The sequence below is a fragment of the Ailuropoda melanoleuca genome, chromosome 12 (genome assembly GCF_002007445.2).
Source record: "Ailuropoda melanoleuca isolate Jingjing chromosome 12, ASM200744v2, whole genome shotgun sequence".
Classification (NCBI taxonomy): Eukaryota; Metazoa; Chordata; class Mammalia; order Carnivora; family Ursidae; genus Ailuropoda; species Ailuropoda melanoleuca.
The window spans coordinates 6,169,996-6,194,890 of NC_048229.1; the positions used below are offsets into that span (position 1 = coordinate 6,169,996).

At 57.3% G+C, this 24,895-nt stretch overlaps 4 protein-coding genes and 1 long non-coding RNA gene across 21 annotated transcripts in view; 3 read left to right on the forward strand and 2 right to left on the reverse strand.

Moving 5' to 3' along the window:
* Positions 1 to 7,150, forward strand: part of PITPNM2 (phosphatidylinositol transfer protein membrane associated 2) — a 109,448-nt gene extending 102,298 nt beyond the window's left edge. For 5 of the 11 annotated variants that reach the window (XM_034638686.1, XM_034638678.1, XM_034638679.1 and 2 more), the window contains 10 exons: positions 39 to 203; positions 1,833 to 1,981; positions 2,335 to 2,451; positions 2,746 to 2,862; positions 2,976 to 3,124; positions 3,215 to 3,364; positions 3,743 to 3,926; positions 4,007 to 4,135; positions 4,225 to 4,440; positions 6,149 to 7,150. In XM_034638686.1, the coding sequence (XP_034494577.1) occupies positions 39 to 203; positions 1,833 to 1,981; positions 2,335 to 2,451; positions 2,746 to 2,862; positions 2,976 to 3,124; positions 3,215 to 3,364; positions 3,743 to 3,926; positions 4,007 to 4,135; positions 4,225 to 4,440; positions 6,149 to 6,385 (1,613 nt within the window). In that variant the 3' untranslated portion in view covers positions 6,386 to 7,150. Of the gene's footprint in view, positions 1 to 38; positions 204 to 899; positions 990 to 1,832; positions 1,982 to 2,334; positions 2,452 to 2,745; positions 2,863 to 2,975; positions 3,125 to 3,214; positions 3,365 to 3,742; positions 3,927 to 4,006; positions 4,136 to 4,224 lie in introns of all 11 variants that reach the window. The other 6 variants (XM_034638683.1, XM_034638684.1, XM_034638682.1 and 3 more) reach the window with 5 other exon arrangements.
* Positions 7,151 to 7,797: 647 nt separating this feature from the next.
* ARL6IP4 (ADP ribosylation factor like GTPase 6 interacting protein 4) lies at positions 7,798 to 10,192 on the reverse strand. 2 transcript variants are annotated; one of them, XM_011226374.3, is made up of 6 exons: positions 10,032 to 10,192; positions 9,535 to 9,708; positions 8,779 to 9,066; positions 8,578 to 8,695; positions 8,155 to 8,224; positions 7,798 to 8,075 (listed from the first exon to the last, which is right to left on the reverse strand). In XM_011226374.3, the coding sequence occupies exons 2-6, from the start codon at positions 9,695 to 9,697 to the stop codon at positions 8,019 to 8,021; spliced, it is 696 nt and encodes a 231-aa protein (XP_011224676.2). In that variant the 5' UTR covers positions 9,698 to 9,708; positions 10,032 to 10,192; the 3' UTR covers positions 7,798 to 8,018. The 2 variants fall into 2 exon arrangements, with proteins under 2 accessions (XP_011224676.2, XP_034494580.1); XM_034638689.1 differs by having other exon boundaries at positions 8,779 to 9,090.
* Positions 9,707 to 15,786, forward strand: LOC117795198. Its single transcript, XR_004619074.1, has 3 exons — positions 9,707 to 9,998; positions 12,179 to 12,227; positions 15,154 to 15,786. It is a non-coding gene; the product is annotated as an uncharacterized LOC117795198 (long non-coding RNA).
* Positions 10,926 to 15,432, reverse strand: OGFOD2 (2-oxoglutarate and iron dependent oxygenase domain containing 2). Of its 2 annotated transcripts, XM_002913092.4 has the most exons (7): positions 15,269 to 15,432; positions 14,847 to 14,903; positions 14,027 to 14,140; positions 13,836 to 13,935; positions 12,267 to 12,394; positions 11,789 to 12,046; positions 10,926 to 11,714 (listed from the first exon to the last, which is right to left on the reverse strand). In XM_002913092.4, the coding sequence occupies exons 1-7, from the start codon at positions 15,398 to 15,400 to the stop codon at positions 11,451 to 11,453; spliced, it is 1,053 nt and encodes a 350-aa protein (XP_002913138.1). In that variant the 5' UTR covers positions 15,401 to 15,432; the 3' UTR covers positions 10,926 to 11,450. The 2 variants fall into 2 exon arrangements, with proteins under 2 accessions (XP_002913138.1, XP_034494579.1); XM_034638688.1 differs by lacking the exons at positions 13,836 to 13,935; positions 14,027 to 14,140 and having other exon boundaries at positions 15,172 to 15,303.
* Positions 15,787 to 20,375: 4,589 nt separating the features above from the next.
* ABCB9 (ATP binding cassette subfamily B member 9) overlaps positions 20,376 to 24,895 on the forward strand; it is a 29,411-nt gene continuing 24,891 nt past the window's right edge. For 2 of the 5 annotated variants that reach the window (XM_019801101.2, XM_034638609.1), the window contains exon 1: positions 22,934 to 23,111. The gene's annotated coding sequence lies outside the window, so the exon portion shown is untranslated. Of the gene's footprint in view, positions 20,394 to 22,933; positions 23,124 to 23,460; positions 23,611 to 24,895 lie in introns of those variants that run through there. The other 3 variants (XM_034638606.1, XM_034638608.1, XM_034638607.1) reach the window with 3 other exon arrangements.

Here is a 24,895-nt window from a genome sequence, read left to right on the forward strand (position 1 = left end):
CTCTTACCCACTGGTCTCTGGTCTCTGTCTACCTGCAGCGGACGCACTCCAGACCCACAACACAGTCTTTCAAGAGCACGCGGCCCCCTCCTCGCCGGGCGCAGCCCCCACCACCCGAGGCTTCCGCCGAGCCAGTGAGATCAGCATTGCCAGCCAGGTGTCGGGCATGGCCGAGAGCTACACAGCGTCCAGCATTGCCCAGAGTGAGTGCGGCAGCGTCCTGGGCCTACCCTCCCTGCACCCTCCCCTCTGTCCTAGTAGGGGGTCTGCACTACACCCTCGGGACAGTTGGCAGTGTCTGGAGACAGCTGGGGAGGGCACTACTGACACGAGGTGGATAGTGACCGGGGTGCTGCCCAGCACGTGTTCTACAGTGGCCCCAGATGTCCGGAGAGGACTCTGGAGGGAGGGAGCGTTGGAAGCGGTAGCCCAACGGGGCCAAGTCCAGGTGGGAGGTGATGGGCCTTGGAGGAGGGGTCCTAGCCCCGGAGGGCTGGTGCTCCCTGAGGAGGGAGCTCTGGGCTGTTTCTGGACTAGCAAGCAGAACCAGACAAGCCAGATGGGAGCTGAGGGGAGCCGGGGAGGCGAGATCTCACTGTGGCCGCCCCTCCGTGGCCTCCTTCGCTGCTTGGCTCCTCAGAAGCTTCTCAGCAGCTGGAAATGGAGCCCAGGTCACCCCCTCTCAGCCCCCAGGGCCAGCTGCCCCCCCATCCTCCCTCACCGTGTGATTGGCTGCCGGTCTGGCTGAGCAGGGGTGCCAGAGCCAAGGCCGGCATGAGTATCCTTCTGTGAGGAGGGCCAGGGAGCCTGGTGCTCTTCCCAGCATCCTTCCTGGCCTGTGGTGGAAGCCTGGTGGCCCCAGCATGACCGACCCCTTCCCCGTTGTTCTTGCTTCTCAGAGGCCCCGGCTTCGCTCAGCCATACCCCCAGCGTCAGGCGCCTGTCTCTGCTCGCCTTGCCCCCCCTCCCTGACTTGGACACCAGAGAAGGTACCGGGCGTCACGTGGCCTCCATCCACACACGCTCTCCTCCCCTAACTGGGGTCCCTCACCGTTTCCAGGCACATCTCACTGTCAGGCCCTGCCCGCTGAGGCCTAACCAGGGAGCTAGAGGCTTGGGCTGGGAGCACTCAGATCCGGGGAGTTGGCCGGGGGTGAGGACAAAGGGACTGTCTGTGTGGCAAGCAGGCTGTGGGCAGAACACAGAAGAGCCCTGACCCCCGTCAGGCAGCACTTTACTGAGCAGCAGCTGTGTGCAGCCCTCAGAAAGGCACTTTCTAACCCTTATCTGGGGCAGGGCGGTTTCCCAGCCCCGAGTGGGAGCCAGGATTTGCACCCAGGCCTTGACACTTTTCCTGCAGGCTCCCAGGTGCTGAGGGGACATCAGGCCTTGCCCTGGGGTTCACCCGACAACACCTGTCACTGGCTTGAGGCCTGCAGGGCAGATGGGGGCCAGGAGAGGCCTGGAGAGGACAGCAACAGGGCCCAGGGCAGGGGGTCAGCAGGATCTGTGATGGGACCAGGGATAGTCAGTGCTGCTTCCAAACCAGGAATGTCCCCTCCCCCTAACTCCGCATGCTCCTTCCTCACAAGTGCATGCTCTCCACGGAGGCTGCCGGCCTCATCCCCAGGCCTTCTGGCTGCTTGCGTGCTCTCCTGGAGTCCTGTGCATTCCCTGCTCCCTTCGGTCACCCAGCCGGGGAGGAGGCGGCTCGCTTTGGCTGCAGCCCTTATTCCCTGGTTGGAGGAGGGTCTGGTCTCGGGGCTGAGCCCAGCCTGCGGGGCCTGGCAGCCCTCTGAGGGGCAGTCTGGTCAAGGCCCTCCTCCTGGCAGTTGCAGCAAAGTGGTGGGGCCAAAAGCGGATCGACTACGCCCTGTATTGCCCTGACGCCCTGACGGCCTTCCCCACGGTGGCCTTGCCCCACCTCTTCCATGCCAGCTACTGGGAGTCAACGGATGTGGTCTCCTTCCTGCTGAGACAGGTACCCTCGGGCCCACCGCCGGGAACCCCCGGGCCTCACACGAGGACTGAGTCACACCACCACTGACATGGCCCCATTCCATAGATGAGGAGGGCAGTGGGGGCTCCCTTGAGCCCACAGAGCAAGCAGGATGGAGGAACCCTGGCAGATGTTGGGATGGGGTGAATGTATGTGCACATTCATGAGACATGTGACTTTGGGGGGACCAGAGGGTGGACTGTAGTGGGTTGAAGAGTGTCCCCCAACCCCTCGCAGGCTCCCGTTTCTGGCTTCTAGGGCCACTGGCCTCCCCCTCCTAGAACAGGCAGCCACAGGCTTGAGATTGCCCCATGGCCTGCTTCTCCTCCTCCCAGGTCATGAGGCACGACAATTCAAGCATCTTGGAGCTGGACGGCAAGGAGGTTTCGGTGTTCACCCCCTCAAAGCCGAGAGAGAAGTGGCAACGCAAGAGGACCCATGTGAAGCTGCGGGTGAGGGGCCCACATCTGTTGTCCTGCTGAATCCTCACAAGACACCCTGTTACAGACGAGGAGACCGAGTCACAGAGACATGTGCTATCTTCCTTAATCCTCAGTCTGTGAGGTTGGGGCTACTCCCCATTTATAGATGAGGAGGTGCACCAAGGCCATGTAGGTCAAGGGGCTGAGCTGGACTTGAACCTGGGCCATCTGGCTTTAAGCCCCGTGCTCATGCACCAGGCCCAGGAGATCCTAGCCATCCTTCCGTCCCCTAGCCTGACCCAGCCTCGCTCCTCCTGTTCCCAGAACGTGACCGCCAACCACCGGATCAATGATGCAGTCGCCAACGAGGATGGCCCGCAGGTTCTGACGGGCCGGTTCATGTACGGACCCCTGGACATGGTCACTCTGACCGGGGAGAAGGTGAGGACCTGGGGAGGTTGCAGGAGCCCCTGCCTGGCCTCCCGCTGGCTGGGGAGTGGAGGCTGGGGAGGCCCGGCACCTGGACCCTCCTGACCGGCTCGCCTGGCTCCCAGGTGGACGTGCACATCATGACGCAGCCGCCCTCGGGCGAGTGGCTGTACCTGGACACGCTGGTGACGAGCAGCAGTGGGCGGGTCTCCTACACCATCCCCGAGACCCACCGCCTGGGTGTGGGCGTCTACCCCATCAAGATGGTGGTCAGGTGAGCGCCTCTGGGGAGCGAGCAGGCCGGGCCACCCACCTCCGGGGCAGGAAGAAGGTCTGGCGGGTTCTGACGTGCTCCCCCTCCCAGGGGAGACCACACGTTTGCGGACAGCTACATCACCGTGCTGCCCAAGGGCACGGAGTTCGTGGTCTTCAGTATCGATGGCTCCTTTGCTGCCAGCGTGTCCATCATGGGCAGCGACCCCAAAGTGCGGGCCGGGGCCGTGGACGTGGTGCGGTGAGTGACCCTGAAGGGCACGGTGGGCAGGCTCAGGGGCAGGAAGCTCCTGGGGAGGACTTTGGGACACTTGGCAGGGGCTCACCGAGTCAGCAGTGCCACTAACTAGCAGTGTGACATCTTGATGTGGATGCCTCAGTTCCTCACGTGAGCAGTGGGGCTCGCAGCAAGACGAGTTACACCTGCCGCAGAAGGCACCCTTGGGGACCGGGCAGCCTGGCTGACTGTCCTCACAGTTGCTGCTATTTCTGCTGAGCCCGATCACAGACACACTCTCCACTGGTCCAAGGAGAAAGTGGCTGGGCAAGGAGACGGGGTGGTCCAGGAGGGAGGCTGGGGCAACCGTGGGACACCCAGGCCTCCCCTCCCCGCGCCCAGGCACTGGCAGGACCTGGGCTACCTCATCATCTATGTGACGGGCCGGCCTGACATGCAGAAGCAGCGGGTGGTGGCGTGGCTGGCCCAGCACAACTTCCCCCACGGCGTGGTGTCCTTCTGCGACGGCCTGGTGCACGACCCGCTACGGCACAAGGCCAACTTCCTGAAGCTGCTCATCTCCGAGGTGGGTCCCAGGTGCGAGGGATCAGGGGAAGGGCGGGGGCGGGAGGACCGTGCCCGTGCCCACGCCAGTCTCACCCACAGCTGCACCTGCGCGTGCACGCGGCCTACGGCTCCACCAAGGACGTGGCGGTCTACAGCTCCATCAGCCTGTCCCCCATGCAGATCTACATCGTGGGCCGGCCCACCAAGAAGCTGCAGCAGCAGTGCCAGGTGAGCGGGCGAGTCGCAGCGGGCGGCACGGGCGGGTGGCCCCGAAAGCTGGCCTCTGACAGCCCTCCCCTCCCTGCCCTCCCCTGCAGTTCATCACGGACGGCTACGCGGCTCACCTGGCCCAGCTCAAGTACAACCACCGGGCGCGGCCGGCCCGCAATGCGGCCACCCGCATGGTGTTGCGAAAAGGCAGCTTCGGCCTGCCGGGCCAGGGCGACTTCCTGCGCTCCCGGAACCACCTGCTCCGCACCATCTCGGCCCAGCCCAGCGGGCCCAGCCACCGGCACGATCGGACACAGAGCCAGGTGGATGGCGAGCAGCGGGGACAACGCAGCATGAGCGTAGCAGCGGGCTGCTGGGGCCGCACCATGGCTGGCCGGCCTGAGCCAGGGGCAGCCGCAGGCCCCAAGTAGGACACCGTGACTGGGGCGCTGTGGACTCCATGGTGCTAGGCCAGGGCGGCCAGCCCCGCCAGGAGGCCTGGCCTGGGCACACGATGTCGGCTGGAGACAAGCTTGTCCCAGGGCCTGGCGGAGGACATAGGCCGTGCCACACAGCCCTCCCAGCCCTGCCTCGTGTCCTGGGGTCTGAGGGGTTCCAGCTTGCAGGAAGACCTGTCCCAGGATGACAGAGGGACCAGAACTCCCCATGTGGACTGGCCCAGAAGGCACTCCTAAACATTTGCCCTGCATTGACCTCCGAGCACCCCGACGCCAGGCCCAGGCCCGGGCCCAGCCCGCCACCTCCCATCCACTAGCTCACCCTGACCCCCAGGTCCCCTTCCACTTGGTAGCAGCTCCAACGGGGGACAGCCTGCTTCTTGTTAACTCAAGTTACTCAACTGTTCAACCTCACTGGTTTTGCACTGATTTTTGAGAGCGGAGATCCATTACCATCTCCTGTGGCTACAGACATGCATGAAAAGCCAACATTCGCTGATCTGGGACCTATTGCCACACAGAAGGCTCCAGGGCGGCAAACCCTCATGCAAGCAGGAGAGAAAGGCCATATCTTAATTTCTGCAGCTCCGCCTGGCCCGCCAGCGCTGTGGTAGCCCCGGACCCCTGCCTACCTGTCCACTTGCCCCACCTGGAACCCAGTTCGGCGGCGAGGCTGGTGAGGCCCAGAGCCGGCTCCCGAGGAGCCACGCCTCGGGCTCCTGGGCCTGCCCGGGCCCAGCCTCCTCCTCTTCCATTCCTCGCCTGCCGTCAGTCAAGGCCACGTGCCTCGGCTCTCCTGCGTTTCTACACCTTTCTACTTCTCCAATCTGATTTCTATGAGGTTTTTTTAAATGAGCAATCCTTGGCTGCTTCCTTTTCTTAACTCTTTCAGTACCAAGCGCAGCCCCTCCACATGAAAACACCCAGCACTGTGACGGAGTCCAGCCTGGTTCTGGGTCTCGGGGCCCTGCCCCCCTGCCCATGCAGAGGGGCATGGGATCCCTGCCTCACCTGACCCCCATTAATTCCACTGAATTTCTACTCTGGGGTGAGTGGGGCACACACTTAGGTTTTTTTAATGCCAATTCCGTTTTGATGCCGAATCTAAGAAGCCACAACTTGCTTCGTTAGCTTAAGGGCAGGCAGCCACGACGCCATTCCCCACCTGGTAAGGACCACGCTGTCCTGCACGCTGGGTCCGACATCAGCCCTCCCTCCCCAGAACCAACCACGATCTCAGCTGTGGCGCTCGGCTCCGGGTGGCCCTTCTGCTGCTCCTCCACCTTCTCTGAAAGGCGGGGGAGCTGCCTGGCCAGGCTCCGACTCTGAGAAGCTGCTGCCAACCTGGATACGGGCCTCAGGGCCTCATGGGCTGGGACGGGGAGGCACACAGATGGATGTTAACATTCTCCCGTGTGTAGATATGTACAGCCAAAGGGTCGTGTAAATGTTCCGCAAAAGTGGGTCTATACAGAGTGAAAGCTATTTATTTTGTGCAGAGAAAAATTTCTGGAGGGATAGGACCTTCAGGGTTTGTTCATATTTAAGATGTAGCTTTTTGTTTTTGTTTCAGGCGTTATGTATAAAGCAACGATTATTTTATGGACCAAGTTTTAATGTAAGTGTTACAATGGAAGTGCAATACCTGATCCCCCTCCGCTCCCCGGCGGGAAACCGCTCAGCCCGGCGAGGGGCCCCTGTGGCCAGTGCCTCCTCCTCTGTCGGTCCCACGTCACCCCATCTTGCCTACCGCCTCGGTGACCAGCCATCCGGAGAAGCACCTGAAGAGTCTCGGGCCCGCCTGCAATAAAGGCTGGGAGGCCTCCTGGCCCGGGGAGGCCGTGTGGGCAGTGGGCTCGGCCTCTCCCAGCGGGCGGCTCCCCCAAGCTCTGCACTCCCCACCCACCTGCCCAGCTGCCAGCCATGCCAAGGACCACAGCAATAGTCCCCTGGGCCTCTCCCAGCGGCCCTTAGCCATAGATGGTGAGATGGGCAGCCCACCCTCCCCGTTGACGTCTCTCTTCTATATCCAGGTCTGCTTCCTGCCTCCCTTAAGATTCCTTTTGGCACATTCTCTTCTTAAGGAAGCACCAGTTTTTCAGAAACTAAGAGAGGGAGGGCAGAGTCCTTTAAAAATACCAAAAATGTTTACAGCGTTGGGTGCTGAGCTGCAGGGCTCAGGCCTAACCAGTCGTAACCAAAGGGTGAGGCAGGCCTTGCTGACTGCCACCCCCACCCCAGGCCTGTTAGAGTAGAAGCCTTAGTCCCACTCCCAACCCCAGCCCCAAGACTGAGCCTCAGCCTACCACCCCATATCCAACCACCTGCCTTCTCTTTGATTTCTAAAGAGGGATTCAGCAGAGACCCCACCCCCAACTTTCCCAGCTCGGTCTGAGCTGCCAACCCACCCGCCCCGTCGCAGTCTTCTCGTCTCGGCCCCCTCCTGTCTCTCTGTTTGGGCCATGTGTGAGCAGTGTCCTGACTCACCCCATCCGCCCTTGCTATCCCTGCACCTTCGGGCCTGAGTGTGCTCTGTATACAGTGTCATTGTCTGTTACACCAATTAAAGAAGCAGGAAGGCTTCCTTCTGGGTCTCTTTACTGCACCAGCAACCACAGAACACCAGCTAGGGATGGGGGCCTGGGATGGGGGCCTAGGATGGGGGTACAGCCTGTCCTGGAGCTAAAGCTGTGGCGGCGAGAGGCTGTCTTTCCCAATAAACAATGCCCACTACACTCGCCATAATACAGATATACAAGCCTTACCCTGCCCTGGGCCTCCTTCTAGCCCCTTCCCAGACACGAACTCCGTTCATCCTCCCAGCAACCCAGTGAGGTGGATGTTGAAAGCCTCCCTGCTTTACCGAGTGCACAGCTAGTAATCTGAAGCAGGCCTCCCACCCCGGCCATCTGGCCCCAGCACCAACACTCTGAACAGCTGTCATCTGCAGGATAAAGGGCACAGACAGCAGTCTCCCCCCAAGTCTGAGGGGATCAGGCTTAAGAGCCCAGTCTGGGTTTGGGATGCAGCTGGGGGTGAGGGTCAGGGTCTGGTCTGGGCGGGCTGATCTGGGGATGAGCAAGGCAAAGGTGGCCAGTGTGGCCTGTGCTCACAACCACCAGGGTACACCCCACCTTTCCCCCAAAACTCCTGGAGCCCTTGTTTTACCTCTGGAAGCTGGGCAGCAACCCTCCCTCCCTTCAGCACAAAAAAACAACAAAGTTTCCAACCAGGGAACATTTAATATTTGGGAAGTTATGCTCTTTCAGGAGATGGGGGAGCCGATCAGGCCAGAGACCCTATCCTCCACCCTCTGCCATCTGAGAAGAGGCTGGGCCAGAGGCCAGTCCACAGGAGGAAAGGCAAACACCCACTGGGCTTCCTGCTGCCCACCCCGAAGCCAGACTCCAGGCCCTGCCACCAACACTTAGCCAGCAGCGCCCTCAGGGTAGCAGCCCGGCTCGCATCTGGAAGGCCAGGCCATCCCCTCGGGTGGCTTGCTAGAGAAGAAAGCGCACAGAAGGGGACACATCAGAAACAGAGCTGGGCGTGGACCCCGGGGAAAGGGGTGACACCAACCTTGTTGATCTCTCTGTGCCGTTCCTTAGTCACGATTTCCTCTAAGACCTCGCCATCTCCCTTAATGAGCCTGGGTGAGGAGGGGAGAGGAGGCTGAACCTCTAATGCCCCAGCAAAGAGATGCCAGTCCTCAGGTCCCCACTCCCTTGAGCAAGCAGAACCTAGGCGCCCCCACTCCTCCCTCTCTCCCACCCTTGGGACAGTGATAAAGGCAGCTGGGTAGGCTCTGCCTCCAGACCAGCCAGTTGGCTCTTTGAAGACACTGCTCAAGGCCCTTCCACCCCTGTGACTGCTTGCTCTGGGCAATAAAGAAGAGCCTAACAGGTCCCATAAATGAATCACGACTTTTCTCTGGTCTCGGGCATCAGCCCTCCTCCTGGGCGTACAGAGCACGTGGGGCTGAGCTTTGCCAAGACCCCCCACCTGGTGCGTCCTGTCTCTGGGTCCACCACCTTGCGGATGATGCTCTGCCGAGCGTCCCACTCCTCCTTGGTCATGGGCTTCATGGCCTGGATGCGGGACTTCTGTTCATCCGTCAGGACTGTAAGGGGAGATGGCAGGGAGTTGGTGTTTGGGTCTCGAGGAGGGGACCCTTCCCCTCCTGCCTGCCGGGCGGCAGAGTACCTGGGCCATCCTCTTCCTCCTCAGCCGATCTGTGCCACTGGTCCAGCGAGGGTCCCGGCAGGGCCTCACCCTGCTGCAGCTTTGCCTTCTCCTTCGTTTTCTTCTTCAGCTGCTTCTTCCTTTTCTTCTTCCTCCTCCTCCTCCTCTTGTCCTTGTGCTTGCCCCGCTTCTTCCGGCCACCGCTGGAGGACGAGGAGGAGGACGAGGAGGAAGAAGAGCTAGAAGAGCTGGAAGAAGAGGAGGGGGAGCTGGATCGTGGTCTCCTCTGGGCCTTGTGCTTGCTTCTCTCTGTGATGCAGGGAGAAGGTGAGGCTGGAAGGCCAGGAGGGGAGGAAGCATACCTTTATCCCCTTGCTCTGGCCTGTGGCAGGCTTAGAGGGACTACGGAGGGGGAGGGGGAGGGGGAGACCCTCCAGGCAGAGCCTTCCAGACCGGGGATCAGCAGTCTCTGGAAAGGCACTTTCGGGGCCTCACCCAGTCACTGTCTGACCAGGAGCAGGACAGAGCAGGGCAGCCAGCCCCCAGATCTCAGCTCCAGCTACACAGAAAGCATCGTTACGTGCTCCCTTCAATCCATACACAATGCGCTGGCCCAGCCTCTGGAATCTGAGTGTCTTTCAATCCAGACATCCAGGTCCTGCGCTCTGCGCTCTTCTATTGCTCACTGTGATTTCCCACCCCGGGAAGCCCGCCCAGCTGCCTGCAGCTTCCTCCGTAAAGTTCCCACACCCCTTTCCCATTCCCTCCGGTCCTCACCCTCCGCCCCGGAGGAGGTGTTGCCGGCCTTGTGGTCTTGGGATCTAGAAGCCGAGCAGCTCCTCGGAGCGTCCTTACTGCTCTTCTTCCTTCTCTTTTCCGACCCTCGGCCCCGGGACCGGCTTCGGCTCTTGGAGCGCTTGCGAGAGCTGACGTGAGCCATAGCGCCACAGGCTGGAGACGGGGAGACACGCTCAAACTGGGGCTCACAGAGCCGGCCACAGACTGGGCTCCGAGGGCGGCTCTTCTCGGGGCCTGGCTATCGGGGACCCAGTGCCCATCACCACCTGGGGCAGGGATGAGGGAGTCTGCGGCCACCGCACGATCCTCCCCCACCCCCGGGGACCCCAGACCCTGCGCCGACTCCCGGAGCCTCGGCCCCTTTAAGGGCCCGCCCCCGCCCGGACGCTCCACGCCCGGACGCTCCGGCGCCCCCGGTTGCCGCCGCGGTCCTCAGCTACCAGGTGGGTCCCGAATCCCTCCCCGCGCGCTCCTACCCTCCACCCCCGCGCCCTCCGCGGCCTCGGCGCCCTAGGGAAGGTCCCCGCAGCTGCTCAGTCCCCTCCTCAACCGCCCATCTGTCGGGACCGTCGGACCACACCACGCCTTCGCGTGAGGAAGTGGCGTCGAGGGGACTTCCGGCCGGGGCAGTGCTCCGGAAGGCTGTCCGGCTGGGAAGCGAGGCGCTGCTGCCTTTAGTTCTGAAGCCCCGGGTTCCGTTTCAGGGCAGCTGGGGATCCAGGCTTCCGCCCCAGGCGGGTGCGAGGCCATTCATGCTCCCCGGCCTCTGCCGCGGCCCTGCCCTCGTCTCCGACCGCCATTCCTCCCTGAGTTGCCTGCCGACCCCAGCAGCCTGTGAGACCCCTGGTCATCGCCGCGTCCCCACCTAATGATAGGGCCAGGGAGGGACCCCTGTGAGGGAGTGCCCCGCAGGCCCGTGCCCGGAGTGGGCAGCCGAGGCTCTGCTGCTGATCTCTCCAGTGTGGAACCGGGCCTGGTGTTCCAGATCTCGCTCCCCCCCCCCCCAGGGAAGTCAGAATTCAAGATTTCAATACGGAAGCCCCTGGTTTGCAAATGTACAGCCCAAACCCGACACAGCTGCACTCCTCACCCAATTTGGGGCTGCCCACTTGCCAGTTTTTCAGTAATAATGACAGCAAACACAGAGGGCTGCTGTAAAGCACTTTGCGAATGTTAACTAATTTGATTCTCAAAACAGCTTTAGGAGATAGGTTCTTTCCAGGGGAGGAAACCAAGGCACAAAGAGGTCACGTGGCTGCCCCACAGTCCCACCACTGGAAGCGGCAGAATCAGAATTTGAACCCAGACAGTCTGGCTCCAGAATCCCTGCTCTTAACCCCACTAGCAGTTGCTATTGGTGGCTCACCCGAATCCCCTTTATAGACAGACGTGCTCCACCCCAGCTGTGGTGTCCGCTGCTAATTCACACCCGTACTCTTCTCTGGAAGGTTCCCTCGGCCACTGGGAGCCACCCTGCCCTGGAGCTGGATGTCTGGGCAGTTACTGCCACCTCCCCACCCAGCCCAGCCACACCCTGTAGCCAACTGACGTAGGGGGCAGAGGGCTAGATTCACGCTCCCGAGGGCTCCTCGGGATTGGGTTGAGGCTGGAGGCTCTTTGAAACCACACCTTGGCCCAGCTCCTTCCCGCCCTGTGGTTCCCTCACGCCCTTCCCCTGAAGGTATTGCCCCAGAATTCCCATCTCAGGCTCTGGCTCTAACAAACCTGACCCAAGCCAGCCTGTCTGCGGACAGAATGACGCAGAAGCTTGTGTGTCCTTCTGAACCAAGAAGTGCCTGCGGGCTGCAGGGAGTTTATTCCTGTCCCACCCACCCCAAGGAGGCAGAGCCCTCGCCTGCCATGCTACACGCCCCCCCCCACGGGCCCGGCCTGGCTCAAGTCAGTGCGCACACATCCACCGTGGTGGGCTCCTCACGGGTGAAGCCGTCGCCGAAGCCCTCGTCGTCCACCAGGTCGGGTTTGCGGCAGCACATGGGGCACAGGCGGTTGCGCACAGCAGAGGCCCGGAGCCAGACGACCAGGTTCCAGCGCTCACCTGAGTCGAGGGGCCGGGCCCCGTGCAGCTGGCCACCCCGGTGCAGGATGCCCTGGCCCACCACGTGCTGCACCTCCAGGGGCCTGGCCAGGGCTGAAGGTGCCTGCAGAAAGGGAAGCTCAGGCCTGGGCACCCCTGGCTGCCCCAGGCCCTGCAACGAGGGTCACACACACTCACCTGGAAGAGGCCCCCAAAGTACAGGGCGCCCCCTGTAAAGGCCTTGCCAAGGGCCACGTTGAGGGTAAGCTCAGCGTTATCATAGTGGCAGCCTAGCTCACGGTCCTGGTCCGGCGCGTATTTGACCACGAAGGCACGGTGGCTGTCGAGCCAGCCCCCACCACAGTCTGGGTACAGCAGGGCCATCAGTGGCTGCAGGAAGCGCTCCCGCAGGGGTGTCACCAGCGGCTCATCCAGGCCTAGCTCGTGCAGCAGCACCTGGGAGGGGGACCCCGGGGGTCAGCAGGGAAACTGACGGGGCCTCATCCTGGGTCCCTGGGGGAGTCTCTTACCAAGTGTTACTTGCAGATACCAGCTTCGTAATAATCCTACCATGACCTCATTTTACAGATGGGAAGACTAAGACCCCAATAGGACCCAACAGTTCTCCAGCACCACAGTACGTACCCCCAACCCCCAGTGCCCCTGCTTCACCCACCCCATAATTGTTCATGGTGTTGGGTCTTCCCTTGGGCATGTCTGACTGCTCGAAGTGCTCCAGCTCCTCCAGCAAGGCCTGGCAGAACGGCACTGTGAACACCGGCAGCCGGTAGATATGCTTTTCCCCTGCAAAGGGAGGGACAGTGTTGGCTGGGAGCTCCAGTGGGGGTCTGCCTCCTTGTGAGTGTGAGCCTAGGCATGCCTTGTCACTTCCCTCGGCCTCAGTTCCCTCACCTGTACAATGGCGATAGCACAGGTACTCACCTCAGGGCTGTTGTGACCACTAAGGACATACTGTGTGAGCAGCAGGGAAGCCTTTCCTGGGCCCCCTCATTTGTCCCTGGAGCCTCTCATCCTGCTTCTACAGGTTCCCACAGGTCTAGACTCTGATGTGAGTTCTGATGAGGCCCAGAGATGGGAAGGGATTAGCCCAATGACACCCAACAGGCCAGTGAGGGAACCATGCGGGGATCACAGAGCCAGCCTCGGGCTTTTCTGCACGGCCCCCCATGAGCCACCAACATTTGCACCCCAACTGAAGTGCCTCTTGGAGCCTCTGTTCCTCACACGGGAAGGCTGGGGGGATGCTCCTTCTTGCCGGGCCCTGTTAGGGAGAAGCCAGGCCAGAATGGACACGCAGACACTTCTTGGCAGATGCACCAACACCCTGGGGTGCAGGGTTCATACAGCCCCCACATGTTCAGCCAACTCACAGCCCAGCCCCACCCAGACAACCTTCACACAGTCTCCACTGCTGGGGAGTGGGTGGCAACAAAGGGGTCTCTCCAGGCTAGGAGGGACGGTTTCATCCACATTCCACCCTGTGCTTCACAAGAGAGCACCGGCTCCATAAAGGGGGCAACACCGTACACCTGTCTCCCCTTGGTACCCCTAGACCTAGGAGTACAGTAACCGTGAGATAAGGAAACCTTTCCTAAGCACTGTGTACCCAGGCCATTAGGCACATTACCTCACTTCATCACACTTTAGGAGATGGGTATTACTAGTGCTCCCATTTCACAGACGATGACACTGAGGCAAGGGGATTAAGGAATCTGGAAGGGCTGGTACTTCCTGTGGGTTTAGCCACTGGGAGATCCCAGCAGGAGATCCAAAGGTAGGAGCCATGGGGCACTTCTGAGGTTGGTGTGGCTTTGTGGCTCAGCCCCTCCCCCACGACTCCAGGTCGTGGCAGGTTCAAGAAACTACACTCTTGCCCACTTCTTCAGGTCAAGGGATAGGAACTCTCTGCTCCCCACCCTGCTGTTAGCCCTGGGCTGGGGGGTTTGGGTGGGTCCTTCACCGTCACACCGTCTTAGCTGTCCCTTTGTTAAGTTCTTCAGTCTCCCTCATTTGAGTGCGCCAGCTGGCTCACACCTGACACGGGTTGAGTGAGTGTGTGCTGGGCAAGTGAATAAGTGAATACAGATGCCCTGCTCCTGGCAGATAGTCCCACCAGCCCTTCTGGCTCCTGCTGGTTTGGATTTTGGAGGCAGACATGGTGGAGGGACCCCAGTCTTCCACTCTCTAGTCCTAGTCCTACTAGGTGATGGGGCCAAGACCTCACCAGACACCGTCTCCAGCCGCTGGAGAAGGCCTTCAAGGTCTGCACCCGGCGATGTGCTGTACTCAGCTGCAGCCAGAAACTCGGGGGCCAGAGCCTCATCCTGAGGGGGCAGAACACACCAGCTGTGGGGCAGACAGCCCCCAGGCCTGAATGCCTCCACCTCCTTCCAGTAACCTGCCCCTGCCGGGTACCTGCAGCGTGTTGTAGACGTCAGGCCGCGCTGGGTGGTAGGAGCTCGAAATGAGGGCTTTCCTGGCAGCCGACTCCTGCCCCAGCCGCTGCCGTCGCTCCACCTCCTGCTCAAGCTGGGTGGCACAGGGCCTGGTTACCAAGATGGGGCTTCACACAGCCCCCCAGATCGTGGTACAGAGGAGGAAACAGGCTCAGGAAGGCCAGAGCAGGGCCTGGGTTGAAAGCCAAGTCTCCCTACACATCTGATTCTCTCAGGATAAACTGCAGGTGCCAAGCTATTAGCTGAAGGCCTCTCCTTCTGGAAGGGGCCTGTCCCACTCTGGATTGCACCATTCAGAGCCTGGCTGGGATGGGAACCCCTCGACATGCTCAACCAGCCGGGCCACTGAGGGAAGAAAATGGAATCCCAGCCAAGTCTTGTGTTCCAGAAGGTGCAGAGGGCTCACCTAGGAAGCTTCCCCTTCCTCACCCCCAGGTGAGGAGGGAGATAGAAGATGCCAGCAGCCCTGGCACCAGCCAGAGGGGGGTGGGTGAAGAGATAAAGAGGCCAGAGCCTGTCCGCCCTGGGTGGGATCTCAGCTCCACCTGCTGTGAAACCTTGGGCAAGTGTCTCAAAAGGGAGTGAGGCAGACAACTTGGCGTTTTCCACTTTCTCTTTTTCTGGTGCCAGGCCCCAGGTGCTACAGTTGGCGGGGGGTGCAGAGGAAGAGGGAAAGGGGAGGCCTAAGGCTGGGGGGACTCCTCAAACTGCTGGCACCAATCTAAAGACGAAGGGCTAGGCTGGGTGTGGAGGGGGCAGTGGAGGGTGGGGAGTGTTACCTCTCCTAACAGCTGCTGGAAGTCCTTGGGGCTGACACACCCTCGGCTGCGCAGGATCTGAGAGCAGAAAGTCCAGTGAGCAAGTCACTTAACATCTCTGGGCCTCAGTTTCCCCTCGTTGAGATGGTGACGAGAGGCCCGACCTGACGGGGTCATTGTGAGGATGAAATTCGATAAGCACGCTAACCAGCTGCAGTTAGTAACCGCGCTGCCAGCGTCCCCGAACCAGGCAGCACTTTACATGTACGTTTATTCATTCATCCCTTACGACGCTCTCACTAAGGAGATGCCACTATCCCCGTTTAAGGTGAAAAAACCGAGGCACCCAGAAATCATGTCCTTCTTGCTGTCAGATCGGAGCACCGAGGCCAAGCGAACGGCCTGCACGCCCATTTCTCCGCAGAGCCAGGGAGGCCACTCACCGGCCCGTAGTCCCGGCGCAGCTGCTGCTCGCCCCGGAAGCGCACGTGGATGCCGTAGCGCGCCACGTACAAGTTCTCCGAGCAGAAGCAGGCGCAGCGGCAGAAGCGCCGCGGGGCCCCAGCCGTCGCCATGGTGAAGAGGACTGCGCCGCTTCGCAGGCTTCCGTAAGAGCACTTCCGGCGCGCCCCCAGGGGCCGGTGTGGAACCAGCGGCAAGGGTCCGTTCTAAGTTCCCAAGTGCAGAAGAAAACGCAGACTCCGGCCCAGAAAACGGTCTTCAGTGGACAAAGATGCTCCCGGGCCGGGGTGGGGCGGACGGCCTAGGCTGAGAGCGCGTGGTCTTCTCGTTCCGCCTCACGGCCTCCCCATCCACGAGGCGGGGACTAATCGCCCCACTTTACAGATAGGCAGACTGAGTCACACCTTCACAAGCCGGAGACAAGTTGGGACTTGTAACCCCTAAGGTCTTTTGCTTAAACACTGCCTCCTTTTTCTGCTCGGAGCTTTTGAAGAGGCAGCCAACACGAGGAGGACAGAGGAGCTCTGGGGTCCAATCTCCCAACTATCAACTGGCCAGTTCTGTGCGTCTGAGCATGGGTTTAGCATTCTTCCCGGGTCCCCGTCCGGCAGTCCTCGAGCCTCCGCCGCGGTCTGGGGATTCGCCGCTGAGTGTCCCGGGCAGTGTCCACGCGGGAACGCTCCGTCCGGCTGACTTCCGGTGTCTGGGCTGAAGGATTCGGATGTGGGCGGGGGATAGGGTGTGGTCTGTTGGTGGCCACACCCCTCACGGCGCGGTCCAAGTTCTGCACATCCGCAGTGTGGGATGAGTTTGTTTCTTTTAGAGCGTGCACCCCTACCGCAGGGAGATCCGTTGTAGTTCCTACGTCCCTTGCCTCGGAGACCCCCACCTTGGTCCGCCATGCACCCCTCAGGCCCAGGTCTGCAAAGCCCCGGGAGGACCTTGGAGGGCAACTCTGTTGCTAAGATGGGAAAACTGAGGCTCGGAGTAGGGGATGAAGTCGCATTCCCTGCCCTAGAGTTCCGTCCCTGGCTCAGCGTGGTGCGAGGATGGGGGTGGGGAGGAAGACTGGAGCCTCAAGACTCCAGCTCTTAGCCCGGATACACTCCGTTCCTCCATACCGCAAAGCTTTGAGCGAGGTGCTATTACGCCACCCACGTTACAGATGGGGAAACGGAGGCTCAGAGAGGGACAGCGACCTGCCCCAGGGTTCACCACAACAGGGGTTTTCTGAATGGTTGCATTATGAGGGATTTCGGATTTTCTGTGTTTGTTCGCCTTTATATTCTCATTGCTTTCCCCCCGCCCCGGGTGGATGCACAGGTTTACATTCACACGCGCAGTGAGATACATACACATTCAAACACACCCTTACGTGCTCACACACATTCACACACCATCACAAGTGTGCTGATACCGTTGACTTACACCCACTCATACACAACACTTCACATACAGACACAGCCGCACGCTCATTCAACACCCAACACACTCTTGCACACCCTCGTGCACCTATCACCCACGCTCACACATCCAACACAGCCCCTGGTTCCTCCCAGCTCTGTGGCAATTGGGCCCCGAGGCCTGCCTCTTGCTCCTACCGAAGCCCCTGGGCCCCAGAGGCAGATGGGAGACCCTCACATCCTGTGCCACCATGAGAGGCCGTCCTCTCCAGCGGTCTCCACCAGCGTGTTTGGGGGTCCAGGGCTCCTGCCAGCACCTTGAGGGGCTGGGAGAAGGCTTCTGCTCTCAGGGCAAAACCTACACCAACAGCCAGATTGTTTTCCAAGTGGCTGACCAGGGGGACCAAGACCATCCTGAGTGTGGGAGGTTTGCATTGAGTGTGTGGAAGTGTGTTTTGAGTGACAGATAAGCTCCCGCTCTTCTGAAGCTCAGCCAAGGTGGAGAGACAAGAGTGAGGAAGGAGGGGAGCCTGGGTGGCATGGCGGTTAAGCGTCTGCCTTTGGCTCAGGGTGTGATCCCAGCGTTATGGGATTGAGCCCCACATCAGGCTCCTCCGCTTTGAGCCTACTTCTTCCTCTCCCACTCCCCCTGCTTGTGTTCCCTCTCTCACTGGCTGTCTCTATCTCTGTCAAATAAATAAATAAAATCTTTAAAAAAAAAAAAAGAGTGAGGAAGGAAACAAATACACGACCAAGTTATTTTCATTAAGTCGTAAGTGCTGGGAAGACAAGTTAGGTGATGGGATGGTGAGTGCCTGGAGGTGGCTGCTTTAGACTGGATGGCCAGAGAAAGCCTCCCAAAGTGTGACATTTCAGTCGAGCTCCAACCGTTTCAGCAAGATCTGGCCGGAAAGGGTTCTAGGCAGGGGAATTAAAAGTGCAAAGCCCCTGCAGCAGAATGAGCTTGCCGTGCTTGAAGAACAGCAAGGCATACAAGAGGGCAAGTCCCAGGGTGGTATTCGGGCCCAATCACTGGGCTTAGGAGACCACTGTTAACATTTCGGATTTTACTCTACATGTGAAGGGAAGCTGCCTAATCCTCACAACAAACCACATGAGGTAGGAATGATCCCCATTTTACAGAGGTGGAAAATGAAGGTCAGAGAGAGTGAATGGCCCACCCAAGGTCACATAGCTCACGAGTAGTAGAGTCTGGAATGGAACAGGAGTCCGTTCCATCCGTTGGTTCCCCTTCCCCTCTTCAGGCAATAAATCTAGGTTACTGGGCCACAGGGATCCTGGGACCCAGCCCAAGCCTCCTGAAGGTACCAGGCGTCCCCAAGGGGGAGAATGACCCTCAGGGGCCTCTTCCCCCTCAAGGACCCAGCTCCCCAGCCCAGAGCTGTGTGGTCTGAGAAGGTGTTTAAACTTTCATGGGTGTCTTGATTGCTCAGCGATAGTGAAGGGCCCTGCTCTCCAGGAAAGGATCCATTTCCCCAGTTCTGTGTGCCTTACCTCCTGTCTTCCTCCCCGAGAACCCCGGGGCAGGCCTGGCACGTGCATCCTCCCCCCGGTGCACAGGGTTAGATTTCTCCCTTTGCGGCAGTTTGCAAGGTGAGCATGTTCTGCTTATCAGTTTAGACCAGCTGTCCCGGTGGTCCCCCTTCTCCTTGGAAGCAGTGTCTTCACCCCTACCCCGCCACGGCCTGGGCTCTATCACCAAACGGAACAGCAGCAAGAATATTAATAGTAAGTACTGGATTGATGCGCTCTCACCAGCCCTAGGTGTGTTTTTGTTGTGTGTGTGAGGTATTATATATTCTTTAAGATTTTTTTTTTTAAGTAATCTCTACACCCAGTGTGGGGCTCACACTCACAACCTCAAGACTCAAGAGTCGCATGCTCCACTAACCGAGCCAGCCAGGCGGCTCCCCTGCGTGCGGTATTAGTAAACCTACTTTACAGATGAGGCTTGGTGAAGTACAGGAGCTTGTCTCGGGTCATAAACCGAGTAAGTGGCACGACCAGAATTACAGCAGCCATCCTTCTGTCTGATTGCAGTGTATTTGTGTGGGGTAGTGTGTATGTCCGTACATGAACCTTTATATAAGCATGTTGCACATTGGTATATTTCTATATATGTATCTGTACACATTCTTTTGAATCTCTATAGAGCACACTGTAAGAAAGGGCACATCTCAGGTGCACAGTCGGTGAATCTTTACAAACTAGACACACCCACGTAACCAGCATCCAGATCCCAAAACAGAACATTCCAGCCCCCACCGTTTCCCTGCTCTGCCGGCCACTACCCCCCTCCCAAGGCTGATCACCTACCCTGACTTCTAAGAGCCAAGATTAGTCTTGCCTGTTGTTGATTTTGATACAAATAAAATCATATACTACGTACTGTTTTGTATACTGCTGCTTTCTCTCAGCATTCGGTTGGTGAGATTCACGGCTGTTGTCGTGGGTAGTGGCAGCTCATGCTTTTTCGTGGCTGCCTGGTACTCCACTGGGTGACCACTCCCTCCACTGAGCCACTGTGCAGCTGAAGGACACTTGTATTGTTTCTAGTTTGGAGATGTCATGAATGAAGCTGCTAGGAACACTGTAATTTATCTGTTGCAGTAAATATACATAACATAAAACTTACCACCTTAACCATTTTTAAAATAGACTTTACTTTTTTTTAAGATTTTATTTATTTGATAGAGAGGGAGATGGAATGAGCACAAGCACGGGGAGCAGCAGGCAGAGGGAGAAGCAGGGTTCCCCACTGAGCAAGGAGCCCAATGTGGGGCTCACTCCCAGGACCCTGGGATCATGACCTGAGCTGAAGGCAGACGCTTAACTGACTCAGCCACCCAGGCACCCTGAGACTTTACTGTTTAGAATAGTTTTAGGTTCACAGCAAAATTGAGTGGAAAGTACAGAGATTGACCATATGCCCCATTCCCCTCCCCCCACTATCAACATCCCTCACCAAAGTGGTACATTTGTTAACAATCCAATCCTTCACATGGACACAACATTATTACCCAAAGTCCATGCTTTACACTAGGGTTCACTCTTGGAGTTGTACATTCTGTGGCTTTTGACAATGTAGAATGACACATACCTACCGTCATGCTCTCAAACAGAATAGTTTCACTGCCCTCAAAATTCTCTGCGCCCTGCCTATTCATCCCTCCCCCCGCAACCCCTGGCAAGCACTGATCCTTTTACTGCTTTCATGGTTTTGTCTTTTCCAGATGTCATATAATTGGTATCATCATATAGCCTTTTTGGATTGGCTTCTTTCACTCAGTAACAGGCGTTTATGTTTCTTCCATGTCTTTTAGTGGCTTGATAACTGAGTAATACTGTGTTGTCTGGATGGACCACAGTTGATCCATCCATCCACCTACTGAAGGACATCTTGCTTGCTTCCAAGTTTTGGCAATTATAAATAAAGCTGCTATAAACATCCACTTGCAGGCTTTTATGTGGACATCAAGTTTCAGCTCATTTGGGTAAATATCTAGGGGTGTGATTGCTGAATCATGTAAGAGTACGTTTAGTTTCATAAGAAACCACCAAACCCTTCAAAAGTAACTGTACTATTTGCATCCCTACCAGCAGTGAATGAGAGTTCCCGTTGCTCCACATCTTCACCAGCATTTGGTGTTGTCGGTGTTTTGGATCTTAGCAATTCTATTAGGTAGGTAATGGTATCACATTGTTTTAATTTGCAATTTCCTAATGACATGACGTTGAGCATAATTTCATATGTTTATTCATCATCTGTATACCTTATTTGGTGAGGTGTCTGTTCAGGTCTTTTGCCTCTTTTTAAAATTGGGTGGTTTGGGTTTTTTTATTGTCGCGTTTTAAGTGTTTCTATATATTTTGGATAACAAACGTTCATCAGATACATTTTTTGCAAATATTTTCTCCCAGTCTGTGGTTTGTCTTCTCATTCTCTTGACTGTATCTTTGCAGAGCAGAAGTTTTTAATTGTCATGAAGTTTAGCTTATCAATTCTTTCATGAATCATGCCTTTGATGTTGCACCCCAAAAATCATCTTCATAGCCAAGAAAAATCCAGATTTTTTCCTATCTTCTAAGAGTTTTATAGTTTTGCATTTAACATTAAGTCTGTGGTCCATTTTGAGTTAATTTTTGTAAAAGGTGTAAGGTCCAAGTCTAAGCTTTTTTTTTTTTTTTTTTTTGCATGTGGATGTCCAGTTGCTCCAACACCATTTGTTGAAAAGATTGTTCTGTTGCACTGCCTTTGCTCCTTGTCAAAGATCAGTTGACTATATTTATAGGGGCCTATTTCTGGACACTCTGTACTGTTCCATTGATCCATGTGCCTATTCTTTCATCAAAACTACACTGTCTTGGGGCGCCTGGGTGGCACAGCGGTTAAGCGTCTGCCTTCAGCTCAGGGCGTGATCCCGGCGTTATGGGATCGACCCACGTCAGGCTCCTCAGCTATGAGCCTGCTTCTTCCTCTCCCACTCCCCCTGCTTGTGTTCCCTCTCTCGCTGGCTGTCTCTATCTCTGTCTAATAAATAAATAAAAAATCTTTAAAAAAAAAAAAAAATAAATAAATAAATAAATAAATAAATCTTAAATACAATACTGAGTGGAAAAAAATGCNAATAGTAAGTCTTGGAGTTGGGCAGTGTCAGTCCTCCGACATTGTTTCTCTCCTTCTATACTGTGTCGGCTGTGTCCACATAGCAAAAATGACAGAGCTCTGGATCTGGACCCAGCTCTGAGTCACTCTGACTTTTGGATAGCCCATCCACGATACTTTCTTCACAGAAAATCATGTTTTTGCTTTTGTTTTTGCACAAACATTAACATACTCCAACTTTATTCTGTCCCTTGTTTTTCCTCAATCCACTTAGGAGGTCATTCCATACCTTTATATAACTTCTGTATACAGACACGTGCATACATACGTTGTTTTTTTCCCCTGCCACAGGGTGTTCTGTTGAGCCCCGCTCTGTAATGATTTGGCCAGTTCCCCGTGGAAGGGTGTTTTGGACATTTTCAGACTTTTGCTATTACAGTAGCAAACTGGGATCTTTGCTCCCCTCTACCAGTCTTATCTATAGAAAAAATTCCTACTGGGGCAAAAAAATAAAATAAATAAATATACATATATATATACATATATATATATACATATATATATACACATATATATGTATATATATACACATATATGCTTTTAAAAATCTGAACTTTGCCACATTCTCCTTGAAGGAGGCTGTCGCATGTGAGTGGCAGAGGCTGTTTTAAATTCAGAGTGCTTTAAGCCTTTGAATGAAGGATGGAGAGGTGAGGGGATGTGTTGCCCCACTTGCCACCCCCTCTGGGCCTTGACCTATACTTTCCAGGCTCTTGGTTCAGGCCACACCCTTTGCCTAGAAGCCTGCTCACCTTGCACCTTTCCCAGAGAGCCCTTCCCAGAGTAGTCCTGCATCACTTTTCATGGCCGCACCCAGTTTTATTCCTTTATGGCACTTACCACTAAATGAAATTATCTTATGTATTTACCTGTTGCTTTCCTGTCTCCCCTACTCTGCAAAGGATGGGTGTTTTCCTTTTTTCACACTCAGCCATATTCCTACCCAGCACCTAGCAATCGCTCGGTGTGTGTTGCTGTTTCCCTCCCTCTCCCAATCCCTACCATCCTGCTCGATTTGTCTCTCTAAAATGTATTCCATCCCAACAATTGTAATTGACTTATTTATCATATCGTCTAACTCCCTCGAGCAGGGCAGGGATTCCGTTTCTTCATTGTTGCATCTCAACAGCTTAGACTGGCACACGGCACATAGTAGGTGCTGCACAAATGTTTGTTGGAAGAAAGAGACAGAACGACAAAGAGGGAGAAAGGAAGGAAGGAGGAAGGAAGGGGAGGGAGGGAGGGAGGAAGGAAGGAAGGAAGGAAGGAAGGAAGGAAGGAAGGAAGGAAGGAAAGAAAGATCATAACCTCCATCCTCATGGGCCGGCAGGTTGTCCCTCCAGAGGAAAAGGCCCATTAAAGAGCTGGCGCCCCCACCAGGTCAGGCCATTTCCGTCGGCTCAGATTGGGCCTGGGGCGAGCACAGAGCTGGAGGGCCCCGCTAGATGGGAGGGGGCGGGACTCGTCGCAGGTGGGGGAGGGCTAGCTCTGGTCCCGCCCCCATAGGCCCCTCCCCTCCCGGGAGGCCCCACCCCACCCGTCAGCTGGCCTGGGCGCCCGCCCCGCTCTGCTCCGACCTTGCCGCGGCGCAGCCGGGGTGGGAGGTGGGGAGGAGCAGCGGGAGGAGCGGAGCGAGGGCAGCGCCGGGCGCAGTCTCCAATGAGCTGCGCGCAACCTGCGCCCCTGACGACCCGAGCCCTCTGCGCCCCCTCCCCACGGTTCACCTGGTGCCAGGTAAGGTAACAGGTAAGAGCGCGGCTCCCGGGACCGCCGAACAGGTCGTTCTCAGGCCGGGGTGCCAAGCCGGACACAGGCTGGGGGCGTCTGGGTCCCCCTGCCTCGGAGGTGGACTAGGCATCACCATTGAAGGTGGCAGCCTTCTGGGAGCCTTCTCACCCCCGCCTCTGTCCCCAGGCGCCCTCAGCTGCAGGTCCCAGCCCCCCATCCCTGCAGCAGCATCCTTTCCACGCCCGCAGGGCCAATGTTGCTTTTTTTTTTTTAAACTCCTCACGCGCCTCTGCCTCTTGGAAAATGGTGGGGATGCCTTTTGGGGAGGATCCTGGGATGGCTGTTCTCCCCCCAGGAACGGACTGGTGCGACTTCCCACGGCTCCCCACGTTCTACAGAGGCGCCTGCCCCCGGATCCTGAGCACCCTGGCTGTGGCAGAAGCCTGGGGGACCCGACCTGGGCCTGCGGATCTTGGCAAACGTTCCCCCTCAGCCTCCCCAGCTGGTCAGTGGGCCGAGGTTCCACATGCATCCACCCTGGCAGTAGGCCTGTGGGTTTCCAGGGTCTCCTCCCTTATCTCTGGGTCTGTGTTAAAACAGGATGCCCCCTTCCCCCACCTGATGTCATTTAAAATAGCTTTAAGCTGGTCTGACAGGATTCACTGTCTTCTGCCCTCTGCCCCACCCCCTGGAGATAGGCTGGCCTCCATCCCTGCTTCAGAGGGCAGGTGGCAGGTAACCGGAGGAGGGTTGTAGGAAGGCCACCGTAGCTCTCCCGTTTGCCTTTGCCTAGAGCCACGAGTTACCTGAAACAACTTTCCCAAGTCTCTGAGAGAGGGCCAGTTCCAGCATGCAATGTGGTGGGCTGAGCAAGGCTGGAGTCAGGATGGAACAAACTGGACCCAGCCCAGTCCTGGCACTGTGTCCGGAAACCCCCTGGTGATACCACCTTCCATTAGCCCGTGTTTGCTGAGCAATGAATGGGCCTTTCCGCTGCTGGGAGATGACAATTTGGGGTGAAAAGTTCACCAAGTTAAGAGTGGACCAAGCTGCTTGGACCACCTAGTTCCTTGAGGACCCTTTTGTCGTGGCCCCTGAGTAGCCTGGGCACATCCCACCCAGAGAGTCAAGTACTGGGTTTCAGTCTTGCCTTTGCCTATTCTCTGCATGCCACTTCACTTCCCCAGGCCTCCGTTTGCCCATCTGTAAAGTGGGGGTGATTACGCGAGGACCTCCCACAGTAGTGGTGAGGATGAGCTAGAATGGGAGGTGCTGGGCACTTAGCCCGTTGTTTGGCAGTGAGTAGCATGCCGTAAACAGTAGCTGTTACGGTTGTAATAATAATTGTCGTTTATTTTTTCCTGGGTGTCGCAGACTTTCCTTCTGTGCAGCTGAGAGCTGGAGGTGCCCCAACCACCATCTCTACTGACCCTAAAAGCCTTTGGCAGGACCTCCTGTGGGGATGGGGTCACTTGCTAATCCTGTGCCATTCCTTAGCATCTGGGGGCCAGATGAGTTGTCCCTGTCTTCCCGGGCCATGTCACATCCTGGCAGTGCCTGCTCTGACCTCTGGCCACCACCTTGTCCTTGTCCCTCAGGCCACTCTTGTCACCCATGTGCTCCCACTTTGCCCTTAAGCTCCACCTGGCTGAGCTCAGCTGCATCCTCCAGATAGGCCGCTGGAGAGCAGGGCTGTGCCTCCAAGCAGCCTGATGATCCCCATTCTCCCCTCCTCACAGTCTTGGCTGGTGGTCTTGTCCCCTTCACCCTCCTGCTCAGTAACTTTAAAA